Source organism: Homarus americanus, unplaced genomic scaffold (assembly GCF_018991925.1).
Source record: "Homarus americanus isolate GMGI-L3 unplaced genomic scaffold, GMGI_Hamer_2.0 scaffold59495, whole genome shotgun sequence".
In the NCBI taxonomy this organism is placed as follows: domain Eukaryota; kingdom Metazoa; phylum Arthropoda; class Malacostraca; order Decapoda; family Nephropidae; genus Homarus; species Homarus americanus.
This window is the reverse complement of record NW_024732415.1, coordinates 163723-191145: the sequence shown is the minus strand read 5'-3', so window position 1 is coordinate 191145 and position 27423 is coordinate 163723. Positions and strand designations below refer to the sequence as shown.

The 27423-nt window shown below is 44.9% G+C and overlaps 1 protein-coding gene across 1 annotated transcript; it reads left to right on the top strand.

Annotated features, from left to right (window-relative positions):
• Window positions 1–1029: 1029 nt before the first annotated feature.
• Window positions 1030–26851, top strand: LOC121868517 (pro-resilin-like). The gene is made up of 5 exons (XM_042369187.1): window positions 1030–1128; window positions 20214–20534; window positions 20735–21008; window positions 21120–21519; window positions 24122–26851. Exons 1-4 carry the CDS (start codon window positions 1123–1125, stop codon window positions 21401–21403), a joined length of 885 nt encoding a protein of 294 aa, XP_042225121.1. The 5' UTR covers window positions 1030–1122; the 3' UTR covers window positions 21404–21519; window positions 24122–26851.
• Window positions 26852–27423: the final 572 nt, after the last annotated feature.

Genomic DNA, 27423 nt, shown 5'->3' with positions numbered 1-27423 from the left:
TTCAGACTCGTGAAACCGAAGTAGTAGACTGATGCATTATTATTCTGTCCATAAATTCTTCGGATTCATGAGTCTGAATTTTGGGGTTCGTGTTTCAGAGGGGTAGGCGAACGGATTTAATAGTTGCCTGTACATGAATATATATTTATATTAAGACTGTATCGGCTAGTTGTACTCGCCTCCCGTCCTTGGGTCTCTGGTTCGATACCGTAGCACTCCCTGTTTAGCCAACAGGGCATGATGTGTGGAGTGTAAGTGTGGTAGTACATGAGGTATGGTGTGTAAGTGTGGCAGGAGGCGAGGTGTTCTTAGGTCTAGCTGGGTAGGCCTCAGCCAGATACTATTTGCCCGAGGCACAGTAGCTGTGGTGGTGATGGTGGTGGTGGCATTCTTGTAGAGAGAGTGGTAGGCTTCTCTTTCATTCACAGCGTCGGTCGTGGCCCTGGATAGAGAGAGAGAGAGGGAGGGAGGGAGAGTGTGTGTGTGTGTGTGTGCGTGCGTGCGTGCGTGCGTGTGTGTGTGTGAGTGTATGAGAGAGAGTGAGCGAGTGAGTGAGTGGGACCTAAGACGACCCAAACACGCACACACCTCATGTCTTCACCCGACCTGGGATATCAAGGCATCTTTCTTCTCCGTAAAACAGATACATTGTGGTCTAAATCCTCCCTTTTGATTATTAAACAGACTAATATTAGCCCATATATTGTTTAAGATGCATAAAATGATAACTATTTGTAAGCTAGAGACTCGACGACTATGTAGACGTAACAAAAAAAAAAATTCACTCAGCAGAGACAGAATCCTCCACCCTCATGTTTACATCAGAATAAGGATCTAGCTCTCCCGGACCAATCAGCGGAGGGTTTGTGGGCGGGGCAAGCGAGTGCCTCCGCCTCTTCATTGGCTCTCCTGAGTGCCACTTTGCTATTGGCTCTTTCGAAGATCCGGGATCCTAGCCCACTTCCACATCTTGTCGGAGATCCCTGAATTAAATGGTTAGACCGAGTTAATTTGCATATTTGAAAGGCAGAGCCAGAGGTGGTATAAAAGGAAAATTAAGGGCAAAAAGTGTGCATTTACCGTGTAGCCTCTGAGCCAGCAGGACGGCCCCTCTCTGGCACCATGAAGGTAGGGCATCAAAGCAGCGAGTGTCACAGGCGAAGTGGATGACTTAAAATCTACTTTATTTCCATCGTTGGATTATTACTTAAGCACTAGTTTAAGTCTCCTTAGTGGATTACTACTTACTTACTTGTTGAAATCTCTCAAGTGTGTTTTACAAGTGAATTATGCACGACACAGTGACGTTCTGAAACAAGACGGAACAGGACCATGCGAGATATGCTTTGTATTTTTAACGCGTTTAGTAGTGCCTGGTGCTAGTGACAGTGCTTGGTGCTAGTGACAGTGCCTGGTGCTAGTGACAGCGCCTGGTGCTAGTGACAGTGCTTGGTGCTAGTGACAGCGCCTGGTGCTAGTGACAGTGCCTGGTGCTAGTGACAGTGCCTGGTGCTAGTGACAGCGCCTGGTGCCTGGTGCCTAGTGACAGTGCCTGGTGTGCTAGTGACAGCGGCAGTGCCTGGTGCTATGGTGACAGCGCCTGGTGCCAGTGGCAGTGCCCTGCTAGTGACAGCGCCTGGTGCCAGTGAGCGCCTGGTGCCAGTGACAGTGCCTGGTAGTGACAGTGCCTGGTGCTTGCCTGGTGACACAGTGCGCCTGGTGCCGACAGTGACAGTGCCTGGTGCCAGTGACAGCGCCTGGTGCTAGTGACAGTGCCTGGTGCCAGTGACAGTGCCTGGTGCTAGTGACAGCGCCTGGTGCTGGTGACAGCCTGGTGCCAGTGACACAGTGCCTGGTGCTAGTGACAGTGCTTGGTGCTAGTGACAGTGCCTGGTGCTAGTGACAGTGCCTGGTGCTAGTGACAGCGCCTGGTGCTAGTGACAGTACCTGGTGCTAGTGACAGTGCCTGGTGCTAGCGACAGTGCCTGGTGCTAGTGACAGCGCCTGGTGCTAGTGACAGTGCCTGGTGCTAGTGACAGTGCCTGGTGGTGGTAAAGACAAAGCATCTGAATAAAATGCAGCCGAAATTTCTGTTAGTGCCAGACAGTGTCACAACATCAGTGTAACAGCGTCACCAGGAAGTATTACATCGTCACCAGGCAGTGTCATAGCGCCAGTGTCACCAGAGTAGTGTCACATCGTCACCGTCACCAAGTCACCAAGCAACTAAACAGTGTCACAGAATCACAGAGGCTTCAGGCAGTGTCACCCGCAAGAACTGTTACAGCCGAAATGGTATCACCATTACGAGGGTGTGTCATAGCATCAATGGCGTCACCAGTCAGTGTCACAGCGCCACCAGTCAGTTTCACACCATCACCAGTCAGTGTCACACCGTCACCAGTCAGCGTCACAGCGTCACCAGTCAGTGTCACACCATCATCAGTCAGTGTCACAACGTCACCAGTCAGTGTCACAGCGTCACCAGTCAGTGTCACACCATCATCATTCAGTGTCACAGCGTCACCAGTCAGTGTCATAACGTCACCAGTCAGTGTCACACCATCACCAGTCAGTGTCACACCATCATAAGCCAGTGTCACAGCGTCACCAGTCAGTGTCACACCATCATCAGTCAGCGTCACAACGTCACCAGTCAGTGTCACAGCGTCACGAGTCAGTGTCACACCATCATCAGTCAGTGTCACACCATCATCAGTCAGCGTCACAACGTCACCAGTCAGTGTCACAGCGTCACGAGTCACTACCACATCATCAACTGTCACTACCACAGCGTTAACTGTCACTACCACAGCGTCACCAGTCACTACCACAGCGTCACCAGTCACTACCACAGCGTCACCAGTCACTACTCACCAGTCACTACCACAGCGTCAACTGTCACTACCACAGCGTCACCAGTCACTACTCACCAGTCACTACCACAGCGTCAACTGTCACTACCACAGCGTCACCAGTCACTACCACAGCGTCACCAGTCACTACTCACCAGTCACTACCACAGCGTCACCAGTCACTACCACAGCGTCACCAGTCACTACCACAGCGTCACTATTTATTTGAAACAATTGAGGGAAGATTCGATTATCTTAACATCCCTACCCAAGAGGTTGAGTTTAGGTTAGGTTAGGTTGTAATGATCCACTCCCGCGCCCTGACGATGTCCATTTTTTTTTCATTTATTGGGCACCCCCCTACATCCTTGTGTAAGGTGAAGCGCAGAAGCGTTTACAGCGTCCAACAGGGAAGCATGCTAAGTTCATGCTTGCCTTGTGTCTCATGAGTTAAGGGCGTAGAAGCCTGAAGAGTCGAGGACGTAGAAGCCTGAAGAGTAGAGGGCACAGAAGCGTGAAGAGTCAATTGTTTATGTCTAAGCAAGTTATTGGAAGCTCCAATAACTTGTCCCTGAATACGAATTCGCAACTTTCGACTTACAGCAGGTACCTACTTTGCTGCTAGGTGAACAGGAACGAAGGGGACTAGGAAGAGTGTCCAAACAACTTCCGCCGGCCCGGGAATCGAGCCCGTGACATCTTGCTTGCGAGGCAAGAACGGTACCACTCTACCACCTGCTCCCCTCTGACAATGTCTGCTCGGGGCGTGGGTGGGGGATGTCAGAGGTCACTCAGGAGGGTCACGGTGGGATCACGGAAAAGTGGGAGTACGTGCGGGTGTGGAAGGAGGGGTGAACGAAAGGTCAAAGAGAAAGAGAGAGAGCGAACTAGAAATATGGAGAGAGAGGGAGCCACAGAGAGAGAGAGAGAGGGAGCCACAGAGAGAGAGAGAGAGGGGGGGGGGACTGCTAGAAAGACGAAGAGAGAGTAGGCCGGGGTACACATTACCGCCACCCACAACTCAAATACTATGTCAATACCCCCTTTCAACTTTCACTTACTGTATTTACTTCCCCCTCCGAAATCGTCAATATTTGTCATATCCTCTCATTAACTATACTTTCTCTACTTCGTTCCTAATGCCTACTTTTGCTTATTGCTGTAGATACTTTCCCCTTCGTACTTTCTTGGGTTTATATTCGCTCTCAATACGTTTTCTATATTAAGTTTGTGGATAATTATTAACGGTTTGGGATAAAGGCTAGTTGGGCCTGTGACCTGTTAGTTCTGGTACAGACGGACGGGCTCAGCATGTTAACTCTTCCCTCCTCTCTGTGCCTCTCTCTCACACCCTCTCCTTGTACTCCATGATGCCACAGAGAGAGGAGGAAGAGGGGGGGTGATGTCTTACACTGACAAGGTACCACCGTAAGATAACACCTTTACCCCTTCAACTCCTTCACCATCTGAACATCCGCGTCATGTGTCATTCAACATAGAAACTTTCGCCTCCTACCCACAAGAACGACCAATGTGATAGGCGTTGTTCATTAAGGCATTAGGGAACCCTATTAGCCTGGGGGGGGGGGGCTGTTGATAATGTGCCGCTTTGTATCGTTCAATAATGAAAATGTTCGTCTTCTTACCACTACACGGCTATAGCAGAGTTCGTGTCTCGTTCAATATAGAATCTTGACGATAGTTCAGGAGACGTTGTGTGTCAGTAGGTATCGTTCAGTTAACAAACCTTCTTCCTCGCCTCTCTCTTAAGAACGACAGGCGTAGAGGGTATCGTATGTCATTCAATGGAGAAATTTAGGACGCCTCTCTACAGTACAACCAGTGGTATCCAAGGGAAGCGACAGTAGCCGGATCAGGAAGTAGCTGAAGTAACGTAACAGACCGGAACTAAACCAATATCATCCCTTGTGCTCATTGATCCTAACTTAACAGGGACAGATACAGGTTAAAGTACAAAGATAATGTATCATTTATAGGTGAAGATACAGGTTTAAGTACAGGTACAGCGCATGTAAACATACAGATGTTATAAGATAACAGTATTCAAATATCCCTCGAGACCAGTTTCTCGTTTAATGTCACATCATCAACTTGTACTGAAAGACAGACGCTCAGTCAGGATAGGGAACCTCTTGTAGTCACCATCCAGGTAACACTACTGTCATCACCATTAATCATCCTCATAGTGTGATGATGACCGTGAATTATAAGAATTACGTCGTGTCTTCCATCACATACGAATGCTGATTCATGACCTTTTTTTCCTTCATGAATGAACAGGATGCGACGAGTGTGAGTGTTGCCAACAAGGAAGGTTTTGTTTTTATTAACCATCATCAGTAAGATTTAATATCACCTTTCCCCTGCGACTGGAAATCGAACTCCCTGGAGATGGGGGACATTTTTCTGGTATAATTTCCATATGAGAGGAACGCCAGACGTTGTTCAGTGCTCCTGCCGGTGTTGTTTTTCCCTCTAATAGGTCAATGGCACTACTTACCTTGCTCTTATGTATAAGACGCCCACAGTATAAACTTTACATACATGGAAGTGCACAATAAATTAGCCCCTGCAAATAGGTTGAGATATATCTGCGATTGAATACACTTTACTTCCTGTCCTGTCTGTTAAGGAGGCTGTCTGTGACCTACATATGCACACAGACACACACACAAACATGCAAATACAGATATCACATATAGAAACGCAATTACACACACACACACACACACACACACACACACTGGAGACGATAACGAAGCAGCATCATGTTTCAGTGGACACATCAACTTTCACCATACACTACCACCTTGTCTTGTGATAATTACAACTAAGGGAAAGAAAGTGCAAAGCGACCCCGAGAGAGAGAAAGAGAGAGAGAGAGAGAGAGAGAGAGAGAGAGAGAGAGAGAGAGAGAGAGAGACGATCATCATAATGAACCACAGTGTTTGATAATACATGCCTGTGGTCAACATAACAAATATACGAGTCCAGAAGGCCTATTTAATCTACAACTAGAGTCCACCAGGAGTACTTAGTTTAAACCCCCACTCCTCAGCTAGAGATGTGAGAACGTATCGATCTGCCTCACTTAAGTTATGACAAAGTTAGATTCTCAAAGATTAGTAAGAAATTTTCCCCTAAATTAAAAAGGTAATAACATATCGAGGTAGTTCACTTAAGCTACAACTATGATATTCTTAAGGACTCGTAAGTTAACTTTAGGTATGAGAAAGCAAATTAGTCGTCAGTATTTCAATATTCATATAAACAAGATCTCTTAACTATGTCCCTAAAGTGGCATTTTGATAAAGGGAAAGCGTGTTAAAATTACAATAATAAGATCGTAACTCAAGTAGATTATAATAATGTTTCGTATCCTAAAATCCGGGTAGAAAATTATGGTACGGACCTTTGGAAACTCGGACCCAGAGTTTCATGTGACCCGAAGAGATACGATCAAGCGTACCCAATGTTCACTTGTTTTTCTCATATTGCGATGCCCATTTGTTTATTTTATTATTACTTCCTCTGATTACGAGACTCATTTGAATATTTGACTGTTATTCCATCTATTGCGATGCTCACTTTTTATTTTTCTGATAACTGATAGGGAAAGAGAAATATATTCACGTGTATATAAAGGCAATTAACGTAGGTAAGCAATAAGTTAGGTTTGCATCCCTCCCTTCCATAAACAAACCAAGATGAAACACTATGAATTATTACATTAGGTGTCGCCACAACACACACAGTCCGGATGATGCAAGTCTCCCTTTAGTTCCGGCCTTTCCCGAATATCCGATTATCATTAACGTCATATTGCATCCTGTTTTGGCCTCCGTGTATTGCACATGTTGTTTCTTAACTGAGTCTTGGTGTTGCAAGTGTCGACAATTATTCCTCTTCCCTTTTTGCCGTTTCTTTTCACTTCCTTTGCTGTTTTGTGGGGATTTATATTCATTTAGCATGTATGTCCATCCATCCACCCATCCATTATTATTTCATCATTTTTTTCTCCCCTTTATCATCATCTCTCTCTCTCTCTCTCTCTCTCTCTCTCTCTCTCTCTCTCTCTCTCTCTCTCTCTCTTCTATTGGATTATACCACCACCACAAGCACTACCATCACAATCATCACCACAACCACCAGCCATTACCACCATCACCACCTCTACAACCATCACCACTACTACTGTAACCACCACCATCGCCTCTCTCTACAAGGCTAAACCAGTTTTGATATAGGAAAATATAGCGTGTTGGGTATCTCACTTTCTCTCAGTGTAGCTTTTATCTTGTTTTGGCTGCAGCACGATAGTCTTACGTTAGCTGACGTCATCATAACTTTAATGGCTAAAACTGAATTTTTTCTCTCTCTAAAAAGATATCGTTTTGTTTACATGTTAGAGGGATTAGGTATATAAACTATTATTATATTAAGAATATATTAATTTTGCGGTCAAGAATAATATAATTAAGCTTTGTAATATATCATGTGACTAAGCTTTGACAGTTTCTCTTCTCACAAAAGCTTCAATAATGCAGTTGGTAATACTAGAATAAAGGGACTTATAATACTGGGACAATCTCCTGGCGGTGAGTGACCTGTCGGAGGAGAAACGGGTCGAGGACATCCTGTTAGTTGGCACCACCCTTTTACTTGGAAACGTGCTCTCTCTCTCTCTCTCTCTCTCTCTCTCTCTCTCTCTCTCTCTCTCTCTCTCTGGTTAGGTTAGGTTATGATTGCTTAGGTTAGGTTAGCTCCAGGATGTCAGGAGAACAGGTTTAAGACAGTATGTATAGTGTTACAGCTCGGGTTGGTTGTCCTGTCAATAGGGAAGAACCGCTACTCTCTCATCACCAGAGAAACCCGACTTTTTATCTCAAGTTTTGCCGCCATACAACCTTGATGATCGACGCCACACTCACGTCACTGGGTTGTATGTCCTGGTGGAAGATGTACTCATATAAAGCTATAGCATATTAGCATAAATAGTTATAGTGAGTCCTCTCTCGTGTGTGTGTGTGTGTGTGTGTGTGTGTGTGTGTACACGCATAAATCTCAGACGGGTTCACAGCTATTGCAGGTCTCCTCGCGGGTACTTTTACCTACTGACATAATTTTAGAACTACAGGTATAGACGGAGCTGTAGCACCTTGTTATAACTACTGTATAGCTTTAGATAATGGTGAAAGTACTTACGTGGGGGAGACGTCTCCTATACAGGGTATGTACAGAACTAGTGAAGTAGTTAAGGCTATTGCAAGGTCTCTTGTAGGTCGTTATAACTGGATATATAAACAGTACTCCAGGTAGGTGTCAAGGTGTGGCCTTAAGAGTTAACTACAGAAGGACACAACGATGGTGACTTTCCACTGGTGGGTCATCCTTGTCCCACAGCCCGGGGCGGGGCGGGGCAGCAGTCCGCCAGCATACCAAGTGGCCGCTGCCGCTTCACTACTTTCATCCCGTTACGTCGCTCCTCGTGGCCCAGTTATTAATGGCTGGGGCAGGTCATGCCTGGCGCACCTGCGTCTGACGAACATGTGCTTAGAGCCATTGGCGCACCTGTGACTGGTGTACTTGTGTTGTATACGCCAGTTCGGCTTAAATGCCTGGCGTATATTCGTCTGACGTACCTGCGTCTGGCGTATGTGTGTGTCTGACGTACCTGTGCCTTTCTCCTCTACCTGTTAATGACATATTAAAACCCAAAGTGTTTTTGCTTTGGTTATGCAATTCCCGGAGCGTCTGTCTTGATCCCCGAGCTGTGATCTGTCTAGTATTCTTGTTACTATTTACCCGGCGTCACCTACGACGTCCCTTGATTACATGTTTTCAACAAGTGCTTGGAGGACCATCGTGGTGACCATATGTGCCATCAGTGTAGACAGAAAATGTGAAAGTCTCAACATCTCTCGGACAGCTCGCTACCTTTCTCTCTCCCTCTCTTCCTCAAACAACCAACATTAGCGCCAACACCACGTACGCCCCTCCACCACCACCACCATTGTTCTGCCCACCTCCACCATCACTCCCACCACTGATGCCCCACATCTCTCTCTTTCCCACTTACTGTCATAACCTAGCCTCAGCCATGACACACGTACACACATGCACACACAGTGTAAGTGTAATGTTGAGGAGTGTTGGGGTGGAAAGGCTCATCAAAGTGCTCTTCACCTCACTAAGGAAGTCAAAGAAACATCATCTTCAATTGTGTTTCTAACTGGCTGTTGTAAATGATGGGTTTGGTAGTGAGTAAAGTTAACGAATATCTTAATTGGGGAGCTATGGGATGAATACTGCCATTAGAAAGTCTTGAACCACCAAGATGAATTAACAAGAACGCTGAGTGAATGAATCTTCTTTCATTAATGTTAATTTTTTTTACTTTCATGTTTACCGAAAGTTAACTCCACGTCGCTTTCTCAAAAATGATGAGAAAAAACCCGAAATCCAACACATAAAACTTTGGCTACGATGTCAGTGTAAACAACGATAAGGCGTCACACGTTCACATACGCCTCAGTTGCCTTCTGTTACGTAACGTTTTTTAACCTCATAATTAAGAAATTTAGTGATAATATTAACGCAACGTAAAAAAAAAGTTAGAAACACTAAATAAATTCGTCTTGTAGTTTTTATAACGTTAAAAAAAGGCGACGGGACAATGTTCGGTCCTGCGGTCACTTGCCTCCTGGGGGATGTGATCAAATAGCTGACTCACGGGAGTAAATTAAGATACGGTGTTCATGGATAAAAAAATTAACTATGATAATATGGCTCCCTCTTTTCCTTTATTTACTTGTTTCTTTACCGCCATGACTAAGAAATTTTAGTCGAGAGGGAAAGTTAATTAAATTTCCATAATAGAAGGGAAGGTAATAAATCACAGGTATACGTTGATTGGTTAAAAACAACTACAGCATTCACCAATCAGGGAACGTGACACTAATCTTGCAGCCTGACGCAATCTCTCTCTCTCTTTACATACATACATACATACACACACAGCGGTAACATGTTTGGCTCTCGCCATTGTGTCTTGGGTAAGATGCCCCGGTTGGGTCATAGAAGAGGCGGGTGTTGTCCAGGCTGACCCCACCATCGAACATAACCGTGTATTTTCCTGTACTAACCTAACCGAACCTAACCCAGGAAGGATGACCCTATACTGGACCTATAAACAGACTAGTTATCTCGTATAATATTAATACAATGGAAAGTCTATTTAACAGACTATAGTATATGGAGATGAGAATACGTTATATCGAGGGTCCGTTAAATGTGAAACCTCCGTCTAATGGATTATATGGAGATATTATTCCGCAATATGGAAGTCTTATACAGTATCAAGCAATCGGTCAACGTGTGTGTTTGTCTCTCACTCTGAACCCTGATTAATTTTAACTCACCTTCTCCTCTTCCTTCTTCTCTCCGACCTCTCCTACTCCTCTTCTTCTTCATCTTCCTCTCCTCCTCTTCTTATTCCTCCCCCCTTTCTTTTCCATATTCTTCCTCCTCCTTTCATCTTACTCCTCCCCCTTCCTCTTGTTTATCTTCCTCCTCCATCACGTATCATAATTGTCGTCGGGACGAACAAGATGTCGTAATAGTTGACGATTATATGTTTATCATTCCGTTATTAAGAAAAGTAAGCGTAAAGAGTTATCACACTTAGCACTTTCACACACACACACACACACACACACACACACACACACACACACACACACACACACACACACACACACACACACACACACACACAAGCGCGCGTCTTTCCGCAAACAATTCCTCCCGTGTTGCGTCACCATTCAAGGTCTAGAAATACCTTTCCCTTGGCGTAGTGATTAGCGCGCGTGCAGAACTCCAGAGGTTAATGAACTATTTTTTTACTCTCGTCGTCTTATCTAACTCAATAAAACTCCGACGCAAAGATTGATTCTTAGTGTGTTAACTTTCTCCCATATGAGAACTTATCTAACTGAGGATCACGTAATTTATATAAACGTGGTGAATCAAAAAACTGTTACGACAATTTTCCTCCAATAAGTGAGGTATATGAGGGAGTATTTAAGTGTATTGAGAATTTTGACTCCATTTTGCCCATTACCTTCGTGTCGTAGGAGGGAGAGAGAGAGAGGGAGAGAGATAGAGAGACATAGATCAATTCTCGTATCTTTAAATAAGGAAGAACATTTTAGCGTACGGGCCATTGGGAATGAGTCTTCAGGTCGTAGCTTGAGTAAGGTTGTTATATTCGTTCTCACATTTCCTGTTACGGGATAAAAATTAACATACGAAGATTTTTAACACTTACAGTAACATTGGCAGTTTTGAGTGGCTAGAAAGGAGGGGATTATGACCCTTAAGGCACCGCGGTATAGAGGCGTTTGTTATAAGAGTGGGCGTGAATATCCACTAATACGGGGGTGATGCTGTACCTCCCTATGTTAATTACATACCTGGTACACACACACACACACACACACACACACACACACACACACCTTCTGTATGTATCATATATTTTTGTGTATGTATTATATGAACACTCGTGTATGTGTATGTATGTGCATTCATGTGTACAAGCGTGTGTATGTGAACATGTAAGAAATGCACATATACAGTATATCTAAATAAATATTGTATCTGAACTTTACACCTCAAAATATACTTGTACTAATATACCGTATCAGTAGGCGGTATCTACGGGGATATACTGTACAGCCTCAGTATACCGTGTCAGTAGGCGGTATCTACGGGGATATACTGTACAGCCTCAGTATACCGTATCAGTAGGCGGTATCTACGAGAATAAACTGTGTCGGTTACTTAATCTCATAAGAAATACCCCAAAAAACCCTCGGTACTGGGTTAAACTTTCACTGTCTGTGGCGCGGGAGGAATGTGGCTCACCGACCCTCCTCCATCACGCCTTCTGGCTAACTCATACGGGAACCAGGTCGATCCTTCTCCCCCCTAACCTAAACTAAAATATGGTCTTCGTATGGTTAAAACATCGTTCTCAAAGGGTTAAAACATCGTTCTCAAAGGGTTAAAACATCGTTGTCAAAGGGTTAAAACATCGTTGTCAAAGGGTTAAAACATCTTTATCAAAGGGTTAAATCATAATTGTCAAAGGGTTATAACATCGTTGTCAAAGGGTTAAAACATCGTTGTCAAAGGGTTAAAACATCGTTGTCAAAGGGTTAAAACATCGTTGTCAAAGGATAAATCATCGTTATCAAAGGGTTAAACACCATCGTCAAAGGGTTAAAACATCGTTGTCAAAGGGTTAAAACATCGTTGTCAAAGGATAAATCATCGTTATCAAAGGGTTAAACACCATCGTCAAAGGGTTAAAACATCGTTGTCAATGGGTTAAAACATCGTCAAAGGGTTAAGGCAAAATTCAGTATAATCTTGGCGTTAATTATAGCTTTTAACTTAAGTCTACCAGTTAGGTACATTTTTACATCATCAGTTACGAAGAAATTTAACAATAAAAATATTTTAGAATCTGAAATCATGGTCGTAAGATGAAGAAATGTTGGCGAATGTTGCTTTTCATTGAGCGTCTGTTGCCCAATGTTGCAGTCCACTGACGTTTCCATAAATACATTTCCTTGCAACATAAAAGAAATTGATATTAGATTGATGTCTTTCCAGTTGCAAATATTGACGTATCTGATATTGTTGGAAGGTTTGGTAAGGGTGTGGTATAGGTGTGGAGAGGGTGTGGTACAGGTGTGGTGTAGGTGAGGGTATGGTGTAGGTGTGGTATAAGTGTGGTATAGATGTGGTGACGGTGTGGTGTAGGTGTAGTGAGGGCGCATAGCGAAAGGGGGTACACCACAGTAGTGGGGCGTAAGGGATACACAGTAAGTGGGTACATAAAGGCATCACAGTAGTAAAGGGGCCACAGTGGCACAGTAGTAAGGGTACACCACAGTGGTGCAGGGTGTACAGTACATCACACAGTAGTAAGGGGCACACCACTAGTAAGGGTACACCACAGTGGTAAGGGGGCACATCACAGTAGTAAGGGGTAGTAAGGGGGTACACCAGTAGTAAGGGGGCACCATGTAAGTACCACAGGGGTACATCACAGGTGGGTACACACAGTAGTACAGTAGTAAGGTACACCACAGTAGTAAGGGGCACCACAGTAGTACAGTAGTAAGGGGTACACAGGTGGGTGCACACAGTAGTAAGGCAGAACACAGTAGTAAGGGGTACATCACAGTAGTAAGGGGTAGCACACACCATCACAGTGGTAAGGGGGTACACAGGCACTCACAGTAAAAAGGGCAACATCACAACAGTAGTATGGGGTGCACATATGTGTACCTCACAGTGGTACCACAGTAGGTACAGTAGTAAGGGGCACACTAGTAAGGAAGCAGTAGTAAGGGGCACACCACAGTAGTAAGGGGGGCACACCACAGTAGTAAGGGGTACACACAGTAGTAAGGCACACTCAGTAGTAAGGCAGTGCATCACAGTAGTAAGGGGTACACACAGTAGGGCAACAGTAGTGGGGTACACCACAGTAGTGGTACACAGTGGTGGGCACATCACAGTAGTAAGGTAGCACACAGTATGTGCACCACAGTAAGGGGCACATCACAGTAGTAAGGGGCACACCACAGTAGTAAGTACAACCACAGCAGTAAGGGCACCACAGTAGTAAGCAGGCACCACAGTACACACCAGCAGGTAAGGCACAGTAGTAAGGGCACACTACAGGTAAGGGCATGGGCATACAGTAAGGCAAGGGGTGCCCACAGTAAGGGGCACACCACAGTAGTAAGGGCAGCATCACATCACAGTAAGGGGGCACACCACAGTAGTAAGGGTACACACAGTAGTACAGTGGTCACAGTGGTAAGGGGTAAGGGGGCACATCACAGTAGTAAGGGGCACCTCAGCAGTAAGGGCACACCACAGTAAGGTGCCACCACAGCAGTAAAGGGGGCACACCACAGTAAGGCACACACCATGCAGTAAGGGGGTACACACCACAGCAGTACAAAACACAGCAGTAAGGGGCACACCACAGCAGTAAGGGGCACACACCACAGCAGTAAGGGGCACACCACAGCAGTAGCGTGGGCACACCACAGTAGTAAGGGGCACACCACAGTAGTAAGGGGCATCACAGTGGTAAGGGGGGCACACAGTAGTAAGGGGCACACCAGTAAGGCACATCACAGTGGTAAGGGGTACATCACAGTAGTAAGTGGGGTACACCACAGGTAAGGGGGCACACCACAGTCACAGTAGTAAGGCACCTCTAAGGCAGTACATCACAGCAAGGGGCACCCCACAGCAGTAGTAAGGGGCACACCACAGCAGTACACACACAGTAGTACAACTACAGAAAAGGGGGCACACCAGTACACAGTAGTAAGGGCACACAGCAGTGTGGGGGGGCACCACAGCAGTACATCACAGTAGTAAGGTACACCACAGTAGTATACATCACAGTAGTAAGGGGCACACCACAGTACACCACAGTAGTAAGGCACACCAGGTAAGGGGGTACCTACAGTAGTAAGGGGCACACCCACAGTAGTAAGGCAAGACCACAGTAGTAAGGGGCACACCACAGGGCAGGGGCACATAGCAGTAAGGGCACATCACAGCAGTAAGGGGCACTCACAGGCAGTAAGAAAGTAAGGGGCACCACAGTAGTAAGGGGCACACTCACAGCAGCAAGGGGCACACCCACAGCAGTAAGGGGCACACCACAGTAGTAAGGGGTACACACAGCAGTGGGGCACCCCACAGTAGTAAGTAAGCACACACAGTGGTAGGGGGCAAGTAGTAAGGGTACACAGTGGTGTGGGCACACGCAGCAGTCACAGTAGTAAGGGGGTACATCACAGTAGTAAGGGGCACACCACAGTAAGGGGGCACACCACAGTAGTAAGGGGGGCACATACATCACAGTAGTAAGGCAAGTACACCCACAGTAGTAAGGCAGCACCACAGCAGTGGCACCACAGCAGGCGGGCACACTCAGCAGTAAGGCACACCACAGCAGTAAGGGGCACACCACAGTAGTAAGGGGGGGTACACCACAGTAGTGTGTGGGCACACTACAGTAGTAAGGGGGCACACTACAGTAAGGGTACATCACACAGTAAGGGCACACCACAGTAGTAAGGGGCACACCACAGTAGTGTCTAAGTACATCACAGTAGTAAGGTAGTAAGGGGGCACCACAGTAGTAAGGGGTACATCACAGTAGTAGGGGCACATCACAGGGGCCACCACAGTAGTGAGGGGGCACCCACAGTAGTACAAGTACATCACAGTAGTAACAGCAGTACACCCACAGTAAGGGGGCAGTAAGGGGCATCACAGTAGTAAGGGGTACACTACAGGTACACCACAGTAGTACACCACATAGTAAGGGGTACATCACAGTAGTAAGGGGGGGCACCTACAGTAGCAAGGCACACCAGCAGTAAGGGCACACCACAGTAGCAAGGGGCACACTGCAGTAGTAAAGGGGGCACATCACAGTAGTCACAGCAGTAAGGGGCACACCACAGTAGTACACACACAGCAGTAAGGGGGCACATAAGGGGCAAGTAAGGGCACATCACAGTAGTAAGGGGGCACATCATGGGTAGTAGTAGGGGGCACACCACAGTAGTAAGTACACCACAGTAGTGGGGGCACATCACAGTAGTAAGGGGCACACACAGTAGTAAGGGGGGCACACCACAGCAGGCAAGGGGGCACACACAGTAGTAAGGGGGCATCACAGTAGTAAGGGGGCACACCACAGTGGTAAGGGGGGCCACAGTTGCAGTAAGGGTACACCACAGTAGTAAGGTGGGCACATCACAGTAGTAAGGGGGCACATCACAGTAGTAAGGGGGTACATCACAGTAAGGGTACATCACAGCAGTAAGGGGGCACACCACAGCAGTAAGGGGGTACACCACACAGCAGTACACCACAGTAGTAAGGGGGCACACCCCACAGCAGTATGTGGGCAAGCATCACAGCAGTAAGGGGCACACCATGGTAAGGTACATCACAGTAGTAAGGGGGCATCACAGTAGTAAGGGGGTACATCACAGTAGTAGGGGGTACATCACAGTAGTAAGGGGGTACACACAGTAGTAAGGGGTACACCACAGTAGTAAGGGGTACATCACAGTAGTAAGGGGCAGTAAGGGGGCACACCACAGCAGGCAAGCATCACAGTATCACAGTACACCACAGTAGTAAGGGTACATCACAGTAGGCGGGGTACACCACAGTAGTAAGGTACATCACAGTAGTGAGGGGGGGGCACTTACACAGTAGTAAGTGTACATCACAGTAGTAAGGGGGTACACCACAGTAGTGGCAAGTACATCACAGTAGTAAGGGGCACATCACAGTAGTAAGGGTACACCACAGTAGTAGGGGGTACACCACAGGGTACATCACAGTGGTATAAGGCCAGTAGTTGCTGATTTCATATTCATCAACTACGCCTCAATCCACGAGAAAGTCTGTAAGGGTCCGTAAAGTACTGGAGATTGGGGGGGTCATGTGGTGGGAGGGCAGGAGGAGGGTGAAGAAGGAGAGGGGAGGAGGTAGTAGTTCTTTGCCCTCTCATACCACCACACATCACCACCACTACCCATCAGTCCTTCCTTGTGCATTTTTTCACCTTTATCATCACTACCACCACCACCAACCACTACTACCACCATTACCATCACCCACACCACCACTAATACCACCATCAACCACGACTACCACCAACCAACTACTACCACCATTACTATCACCCGCCACCACTACTACCACCATCACGGACCCAGATAGCATTCTGTCACCAGCCTAGAGAGGTTTTTGTGTTTAGGTCAGTTCCTTAAAAAGCAGAGCATCTACATTCACTCACTCACGGTGTCCAACTAAATACTTGATAAAAATCCTGTCATACTCTTTGACCCTATCTCCCACTCCTTCTCGACGCCCCTCCCTTTCTCTCCTTCCCTTTGCCATTTTCCCCTCCCTCAATCAGAGCACAAAACACCCTCTTTACCAGTTGTTATCTTCCACATATCATCGTAAAACCACCTGGTAAAGGGCAAGGGCTGTCTGGTGTGTGGAATGAGCCTTGTTGCTAAGTGTTTTTATCTACAACACGGGAAGGTCAGGTCGTTGAGCTCTCAGCTGATCCTTCAACACTGCAACAACGAGTGGGAAGTGTGCCTGCCTCCTTACCTGCCTGACTGCAAGCATGACGTAGCGTATAACTTCATTCAATATTTTGTTTACAATCACAAATTCCTGCTTAACTGGTTGATTTTGCTTTCTGCCATCACCTCTTTTTTGTTTTCTCTCCTAAAATCCCATATTGATTATGATTTGTACTCCTTATATAAAATTCTTGCTGATGTATACATAATAATAATTACTTTGAAATCCTGAGTTAATCCCATAGACGCATGGCTCAATCTTATGGCGGTGTGTGTGTATATGTGTGTGTGTATATGTGTGTGTGATATCTTGTTTGAGCGATCACAGACACTTCTAACGGGTTTTTACTAAACATGAATATCCAGTCAGAGAGGCAAGAACCTGTTGACCGGGAGTAGTGATGACACAGCCTTCCAGCGAGTCTTGTACTGACGCATCACTACACTGTTATCTCGCTTCTAAACTCGTCATGTCAAAAGTTCATTTATCAGTATTATGAAATTTTATATATCATCACTACTAACCTAACCTAACGTCTTCGGTGAAACGGAGTAAATATTTAACCTATCCCTTTGTTGGGGGAAGAAAGGTGGTGTGTTGTTTAAAGCCTCCAGTGTTTGTCGTCCCCCAGTCTAGTGTTAGCACAGGGGAACACCTCGGCGCCTGGGAGAGTTCAGTACCGACCATACCTCCCCATATCCACCGCAGGCTCGAACCCGGGACTTATTTGTAAGAAGCAAGTTCACTGCCATTGTACCACCAGCATCTTCATTACACCACACACGAGCTACTAAGTTAAAACAAAAGAAGAATAAGACAAAATTTGGTCAAAACTTCCAGAAAATTAGAATATTCTTAACCTGTCAATAATTATTAAGTGTTTCACAAAACTTTTCTCGGTTTAGGAATTTATTCACTCCTAATAGTTTTAAGGGAAGTGTTTTAATTTAAAGGGAAGCGTTTAATAGTTTTAAGGGAAGCGTTTAATAGTTTTTAGGGAAGCTTTTAATAGTTTTAAGGGAAGTGTTTTAATTTAAAGGGAAGTGTTTTAATTTAAAGGGAAGCGTTTAATAGTTTTAAGGGAAGCGTTTAATGGTTTTGAGGGAATCATTTAATAGTTTTAAGGGAAGCGTTTATTAGTTTTAAGGAGCAGGAGTTGGGTACTTCTGTGTCTAAACTTTCACCTCAACTTTCTCCTGTGCTCTTCATCTTCCCGACACACACACACACACACACACACACACACACACACACACACACATACAGTAGATAATTGATTTTACTGATTTTCGTTTTGCTTCTTTTATGTCTGGTTTTCCTTCCATTATTTACGTTTTCTCCAGCCATATATATAATATTTTTCATTCTCTATAAAAACATCCTCATGTTCACTCCTATAAAAAATGTTTCACTTTCTCATCATCACTTGTTGTTGTAAAAGTTCCCCGCCTCCCTCCGTGACCTTCCTTATATGACCCGGAACTTTACCTGCCTTCCTGTTTGATCGTCAACAATACAGATAGTTTCCCTGAATCATCCAGAGGGCCGCTCGTCAACAGGAAATAGTAGAATACGAGGGTCGGAACGTGATATTGTTAACTGTGAACCCTGGTTTTGGAGCAGTCTGCCCCATGCGCCAACTAATACAACTCCCATCATTCTCAGAGTAATGTTTGTTAAATTTTTTACGTAATGGATTCACCTTTTATAACACAAAGATGAATTTATTAAGTTGGTTTGTTAATTTCTCCTTTAATTGTAGGTGTGGAAATGTATCGAGCTGTCTCACGGAGATCCCACCTGCTCACACCTCTCCCATGCATCCAAACCCTTCCCATACACCCATACACAACGCCCAACCACCAGCCCCTGCGCCACCCACACCAGCCCCTGCGCCACCCTCACCACCCCCTGCCCGTCGAGAAAGGAGGAAATGTTTAGTGATGACCTCTAGGGGTCAAACGCCCTTAACTGTGGTAGAGAGGTGATGACCCCTTAAAGTGTTAATGGTGATATTGATGCAGGCACTCTGATGGTGGTGGTGGTGATGGTAGTGGTGTTGATGATGGTAGTATAGTGATGGTGATGGACTGATGGTAGTGGTGGTGATGATGATGGTGGTGGAGATGGTGGTAGTGACGATGATGTTGGTGATGATGATGATGGTATTTGTAGTATAGTGGTGGTGATGGACTGATGGTAGTTGGTGATGACGATAATGGTGATGGTAGTATAGTGGTGGTGATGGACTGATGGTATTGGTGGTGACGATGATGATGGTAGTGATGATGGTGATGGTGATGGTGGTGGTGATGATGAAGAGAAAGACAGACAAAAGGGCGATTAGGCTTAAAGAAAAGACAAACATCTTAACTTGGAAAGAGAGAGGGAGAGAATTTATCCACATTCCAAAGGGGGACTAGAAAGTGCTATGTGCTGCGGACTGAATACGGAATGAGCAGAAGGGACTAGGAGAGCCTCTGATGCTGTGGTACTGTGGTGTTTAGTGAAGGGGGATGTTCGGTGGATACTTTACCCTGACCACCACACAATAATTGCTCTCCTGGCTGAGACTCCCATTGGAAATCCTTAAAAATAAAATACCAGAATTTAAACTCATCTGAATAAATAAATTGTGGAACACAAAACTATTTTTTTTTATTAACTGAATATAAATTGCTATAAAGTACCTTGATCATTTGGTGTGGTGGCCGTGACTTCAATAGGACAAGGAAAACTCGGTCCTAAATCAACTTAGGTTGTATTTCATAACTTCAGACTCCATAATATTGTTCTCGAAACTTTAACTAACTTATTTATTAATCCATTTGGCAATATACGGTATACAGGGTTTTATATTCATTATTTACAAAAGTCCTGAAGTGAGTTTTGATCGTCGAATATTAGCCTGACCCAAAGGAACTGATCAAGATGGAGTTAATGCATTTCCGCCCATCAGGACAAGCTGCTTTGGGTTCGGCTAACACTTGGCGATTAAAATTCGCTTCAGAACTTTTGTAAATAATCAATACAATAGTCACCAGATGGAGGGAGTACCGCTGTGACCTAAGTTCATTATTTACATTGTCTTGTTTGTTTTTTGAACAGGTGTACGTAATGCTTTTGGTCGCTCTGGCTGGCCTCGCCTTGGCTGACCATCCACCTCCTTCCACTGGCTATGGCCATCCACCCTCACCAAGCTACGGCCCTCCACCTTCACCAAGCTACGGCCCTCCACCTTCACCAAGCTACGGCCCTCCACCTTCACCAAGCTACGGCCCTCCACCTTCACCAAGCTACGGACCGCCAAAAGCAACCTACGGGCCGCCAAAAGCAACCTACGGACCTCCTCCAACAGCCCATTATGGTCCACCCCCTGTTATCATGCACTACGCACCCCGACCCAGCTATGGCAAAGGCAAAGGGAAGGTAAATATAAATGACTAGTTTTGTTTACATCTGTTTCATCTTTAGTGTTGTCACATTTGGTTATTATTATTATTATTATTATTATTATTATTATTATTATTATTATTATTATTATTATTATTATTTATTTATTTTTATTTTCTTATTATTTTCATCATCATCAAAACTCACTTAACGTAAGATAAATATTTTTTCCCCAGGGCAAAGGTTCATTTGGCTTAGGCTCGATCATCAAAGCCAAGGATTACGCACTGAAGGGAATCAAGGATAAAATCAAGAGCGGCTATGATGTTATGAAAGGAGGCTATGACTCAATGAAAGGAGGTTTTGACAAAATGAAAGGAAGTTTTGATGCCATGAAAGACAAGTTCATCGGTGACCTGCAGGACAAGTTTAAGTCCTTCACCAGTAAGGGCAACAAGGGCGGCAACAAGGGCGGCAGCAAGGGCGGCTACCCCGTCTACGTGGTGCCAGGTATAACACTCAGTGAGTCTGTAGTACCCTGCCTTATAAACTGATATAGCTATAAAGTCTGCAGTCATTAAGTACAGTCTGATTAATTATTTTTCTCTTTTGTTTCCACAGTGCAAAGTTACGGTCCTCCTCCCAAGGCCAGCTACGGTCCTCCTCCCAAGGCCAGCTACGGTCCTCCTCCCAAGGCCAGCTACGGTCCTCCTCCCAAGGCCTCCTCCCAAGGCCAGTTACGGTCCTCCTCCCAAGGCCAGTTACGGTCCTCCTCCCAAGGCCAGTTACGGTCCTCCTCCCAAGGCCAGCTACGGCCCTCCCCCCAAGGCAACCTATGGCCCTCCCCCGACCAGTTACGGTGCTCCCCCCACGGGCCACATCCCATACGGTGCCCCAAAACCTGAAGATATCGTCCTAGTCGACACTGGATATGGCGTCCCCTCCGTGCCTCACCACCCAGCCCCCGTGCCTCACCATCCACCACCAGTACCTACCTCCAGCTACGCCGTTCCCCCTACAGGTGCGCCCTACCAGACTTCGAGGCCCGTGGTGGTGTCAGTGACCCCCAAGTGCCACGTAATTCATTGTCCCCCAGCCATAGTGTACGACCCTCCTAGGCCTTGGCCAGGACACGGGCGACCAGGCAACAGCAATGAATATGTTCCTCACCCCACTCATGATTGGGTCTCCCACACCTACACTACCACTATTAAACCTAAACCTCACTCTTATGGTACTGCTAGGCCCGTGTTGTCCTCTAAACCTTATTGGCACTATCACGGAAGTCCAACTCCCTGTGTGGTGCATCATGGAGGTTTAGGGGTCTCTACGCCTCTCCCACTCCAACCCACGCCTGGACCACTCCCACCCACACCTCTCCCACTCCCACCCACACCTCTCCCACCTAGACCATACCCACCCACACCTCTCCCACACCCACCCACACCTCTCCCACACCCACCCACACCTCTCCCTCCTAGACCACTCCCACCCACACCTCTTCCACCCATATATGTCCCTACCACCACAATCAGGCCACAACCAGCGCCCCCGACCAACATATACACAAACCCTCCACCTTCTACTAATACACCTTTCTGGATTATAACAGACGATTTCACAACTCCATCTTCCACAAGACCTGATCTACCCCTTCCACCTGCCCCAAGCCCTATTCGACCTCCATCTACCTCCTACTGGCCAGCCACCACAGTCACCAACCCTCCTGTCCCTCCCACATTCAATCCTGCACAGACAACCTTCCCTGACACATCAAATGAGTCCACCGGTCCTGAAAATTCACTTTTTACTTTCGTCAACAGCGGTAGTGGTGGTAGCATCAGCAGCAACACTTTTGGCGGTGGGGATGATAAAGTATCCGGAGAGTTTAGAGATCCTAGACTAGATAACTTTCCTGGCGATAATTTTGTGGTAAATCTTCCGCCCAGTTTTGTAAGATCTAATGAAGTAACAAGTAGTTTTGCTGTCACTCCCAGCAGCCTCCCACACGACACACTTACCAACGACTTTGGTGATAGTGGCTGGAGAATCAGTAACTTTGTCATCAACAGGCCCTCACCCCCTACCCTAATACAATCTACTGAACGCGGTGATACAAATGACCTCTCTGAACACATCATTCCGATAACGACAATTACTGTTGATGATGATGACGACACAGTGGAGAGCTTCACTGAATTCCCAGTACCCAGGTTTAGTCTCCCTTCAGGTGTTGATGCCTTCCACCAATACGGCCCCAACTTACTATGGCAGCTACAAAATGTGAAACGACACTTCCCTCGTCAAGCGTTAGGTTCTACCACACCCCATAGAGTCACACCACCCATCATACCAGCTTCTAATGCATTAAGCGAAGCAACAGATTTAACGGGTGACTTTACTCACAGCCTCGAGGCCCGCGCAGTTAACTTGCCTGAGCGTAGTTCATACAGTAGTTACTTTACACAACACACTGGATCCCTGCAGCAAATAACAGCAAAAGCCTCAGACACGCAATTAATCTCAGTAGAGAACCAACCACAAGTGGGATCGGGGGAGACTGTTGCTACCGTAATCCTCCAATATCCCTCCTCACCGACCTCCTTCTTAACTGCCCTCCCTCCTCCAAATCTTAACTCCTCAACCAAAACCTCACTCAACAGGTTGAACTTGAAGGCTGGTCACAACAAGTCCAGAAGTGCGAGCTTCATTTCAAGTCTAAGTGATACATCCAATGAAGTGACCGAAAGCTCATACGTTAGAGTGTAAAATGTCCCCCAAAACACAGGAATAGTATTGACAGTAGAATAGTTTTTCATATGATACTCCATTTATATTTCTCTAGTTACAGGTTTGAAGCTCAAGCATATTACAGTATTTATTCACATATAAATTTTCTCAACTGTTGATGCGGTGCGTTTGGTTATAGTACTTGAGGATGCTTATGTGTCTTGTGGCTACGATGGAACACTGGCCAGCGAGCTCAGGTAGGAGTTATACTCAGTCCTGGTATACTGTATGACGCACCATGTTAAATATCAACAGCTGACCGCACCATCAAATGTCAACGGCTGACCGCACCATCAATAGCCTTCGATATCAACAGCTGACTGCACCATCAATAGCCTTAGATATCAACAGTTGAACCGCACCATCAATAGCCTTAGATATCAACAGCTGACTGCACCATCAATAGCCTTAGATATCAACAGCTGACCGCACCATCAATAGCCTTAGATATCAACAGCTGACCGCACCATACCTATATTAACTATACACTCCATTCATCAGCAAAATATACTTGTTATCTGCATTATTTTAAAGATAAGCTTAGTTACATTGTGTTTATTTTAAGTATGTCTTTTTTCTTTTCTTTTTTCTTTCGTTATCTTTTATTTTTGTTTATGTAAGTACATTAGCGCTAAGTTTGATTTTGTTTGTTTGACTCTTTCAGTAGTGTTTGATTAACTCATTATTAGTATTGTTGAGTTAAAGTATTCTTTTCTTTGTTTATGTAGTGTTTAATTAATTTTAGTGATGTTTCAATAGTTTTTTTAATGTTTAATTAATCATCACGCCTATTTCGATAACTTCCTAATATCTGTGTGTCCAATCCCCTACAGCTCACTAGGACCCGCCTAGCGTCCAATAGTATGGGTGTATGCGTGTGTGTACTTCAGCTGGTGCTCAAGAACAAACCTTCGCCTGGCTGTAACTCTACGTGCGCCTGACGACACTCGCTTCACCTGGCGGTAACCCGACCTTTCATGCAGCCAACGGCACCCTCTTCGCCTAACGGTAACCTGACTTCTCGTGCGCCCAATGACACCCTGGCCATTGTCTGCCATATGACCAGTTTTTGTAACACTACTTACGTTATGTATAATTATGATGTATATCTGTGCTGTGTACACCTCTATGGTGTATGCAAATGGTAGGTATACCAATGTAATATATAGATGTGCAATGTATACGTGTGCCACGTATATTTTAGGTTCGTATACCTATGCTATGTATACCTGTGTTATGTATATTTTAAGTATATATACATAAGATATGTATAACTCTGTTATGTACATATTAGGATTGTATACATATGCAATGTATACCTGTGCTAGGTAAACATTTGCCATATATAATTGTATAATGTATACCTGAACAACAACTAAGTGTATTAACGTACGTATATATGATAACAGCCTTATATAGATCACCAAGATCTGGTTCTCAGGGGATCTTATGTCTAAATTTTCCTCAACAGGAGACGGTAGAACATATCTGATAACTCAAGTAAGTTAAGGTATAAAATCGATATCAAAATGGCGTCGAAATTGCCCTAAGCCTCTACCGTTATCAGATAAGTTCTCTTGTTCCCCAAGCTATGGAAGAGAAATTTAACCAATGAATCTTTGAGGATCTGGAACCTAACCTGCTCGAGTCCGTCTTATACTGATGAATGTAACTTTGCTTTGTGCTCGTAGAGGACTTAGCGTCTAGGATTCCTTCAGACTTCTTTGTGCATCTGTATATATCTTTAGAAACCTTTTAACATTTATAAGACTCTTTGGTACGACTTGGGGTCTCCTTGATGCCTTGCAATGTCCTCTGAGACTCCATTGATGCCTTGTGATGTCCACTGAGGCACCTTTGATGCCTTGCAATACCCTCTGAGACACCCCGGAGAGCCTTTGGGCGCCGAGAGGACTGTTAGAACCAAGAGATGAACAAAAGGGATCAAGAAGCTGGGTTAAAACACTGACAGAAGCTTGTTTATCTGTTTGCGTGTTTACTGTCACCTGCCCCCTTCCCTCGCGTCACCTGCACACAGTTGTTGTAATAGTGTCTTATCATTTTGGTCGCCGCACTAAAAAATGTACATATTATATATTTTTTGTTGATTGTAACTAATGCTTTCTTTGTCAATCTCCTGTGAATTTTTTTAAGGTCAAGAATTTAAATATTTTGAATAGAGCAAATTGTCTCATACACGTTGGCTCAAAATACCCAGCTGGGGTCCACATCACAGTCTGCAAGCTCTGTTCACATGGCATTGTTGTAGAAATAGTAGCAGTACCAGTATTACAGTTAAGAAACTCCAGATTTAACATGCGATAGTTAGTTCTCACAGCAATACTTTCACTTCTTATATGTAACTTGTCCTCCAGTCTTTCATTCTTTATGAACTTATTTCTACTTTCTTTTGAATCTATTCTACTTTCTTACAGTTTGTACGTCGTTCAAACTTTCGTTGAAGAAGATATTTGTTGGTTCTCGTGGGACTTTGGGGTGAAGCATACAGGTGACCCAACCACACAACTGAATTCAGACATATTTACTCCACCTCACAAGCGGTAGTTATCGACCAAGCTCTTGTGTTTGATGTAATTTATCTGGAAATGCCAGATCGATGAACATCAACAAAGGGACAAACAAAAGCTGACTGTCACGTGGTCATTAGGTATAAGCTAGTCTGGGTGGAGGTGTGAGGAAGACATTAAAAGTACATGAATAACGTATAGATATTTAACAGGGTCCCTCTTCATTACTTATCTCTCAACCCATTACAGGAAACGAAAATTTGAACGACTTAGACAATGGTGTGCATACACAGTTGAGACATAGCTGATTTATATGATTCAGATTTTGTTTCAATACCAAAGACATTACCGGAGAATTCTCATTAGTTTTCTTACAACAGTGTAACTTGAGAGCCCAGAGTTGCCACTCCAACCTTTCCTTACTCTAGCGTTCACACCATACCTCCAGCACATCATCTCCACCTAGCCACTGTTGGTGTGTGGTGGAGTATGGTTGTGTGAGTGGTGTTGTTCTTGTTAAATGACCACTCAGGTTCTCTCTTGACACAATTTCCTTCCCTCTCTTTTACCTTACTCTGAGCTAGACATTCATCCACTCAAGTGTTCACTCCTACTCTGTGTTAACTTGTACATGCGACTGTGTACTCCCAGCATTGTGTGACTGTAGATATAACTCACACTTGTCACTAGCTTATAATATTATTTACACTTACTATAAGCCAGCCACAGTAAACTTACGACTCTATTTGTAAGGAAGTTACTTTTTATTTAAGTTTATAAATCATGAACTGTATAAAATAATTTTCTAAAGGATTGCATTTTCCTTAGAGGTGAGGAAGATGACGTCATATAGTCAATATGATGTTATTCTGACTCTGTTTTAATATTTCGAATGTTGCAGTTAAGGAAATATTTACTAAAAAATGCCTCTTGGGAATAATGTATCACTAAGACGTGTTCTGGTTCACTTAAGCTCTACAGGATAGAGCGAAAACTTGTCTGTATGTCATGTTCAAAATAAATTAAGACATGTGATGGAAGTTTTATATCCCAAATGATGATTCAATGTCAGGAAGTTATTATAAGGAATTTATAATATACTGTACCAAGACCAAGACCAAACCCAGTGCTTCTAGGAATATGAGGGGATCCCTACACATGAACCATGCGGCGGTCGACAAAATTCAGAAGAAAACCCAGTAATTCAAGACGTGGGTTGGGTCAAACGATGAGCAAGACAGGAGGATGTATGCAAGAGCCAGAAACCAAGCAAAGATAGAGTGTAGGAGGGCTGAAAAGGAGTTCCAGAGGCTGGTTGCAAGCGAGGTCAAGTCAAACCCAAAGGCGTTTTACCGCTATGCAAAGTCGAAATTGAAAACGCGAGTAGGAATATCAGACCTGAAGCTGGTGGATGGTAGTTACGCAGATTCTGACCAGGATAAAGCTGAGGCATTGAACAGCTTCTTTTCCTCAGTGTTCACAAGAGAGGATGCAACTAACCTTCCTGCGTTTGAGGACAGACGGTTCGACACAGCACTGACCCACATTGTGTTCACAGAAGAGGGTATTAGAAATAAACTGTCCAGGCTAAAGGTCCATAAAAGTCC

What these genes read in the sequence shown, in the direction of transcription:
- LOC121868517 (XM_042369187.1), top strand. An exon ending in ATGGCAAAGGCAAAGGGAAG is followed by an intron (nt 20,535 to 20,734) that starts GTAAATATAAAT and finishes TTTTTTCCCCAG; the next exon opens with GGCAAAGGTTCATTTGGCTT. An exon ending in CCCCGTCTACGTGGTGCCAG is followed by an intron (nt 21,009 to 21,119) that starts GTATAACACTCA and finishes TTGTTTCCACAG; the next exon opens with TGCAAAGTTACGGTCCTCCT.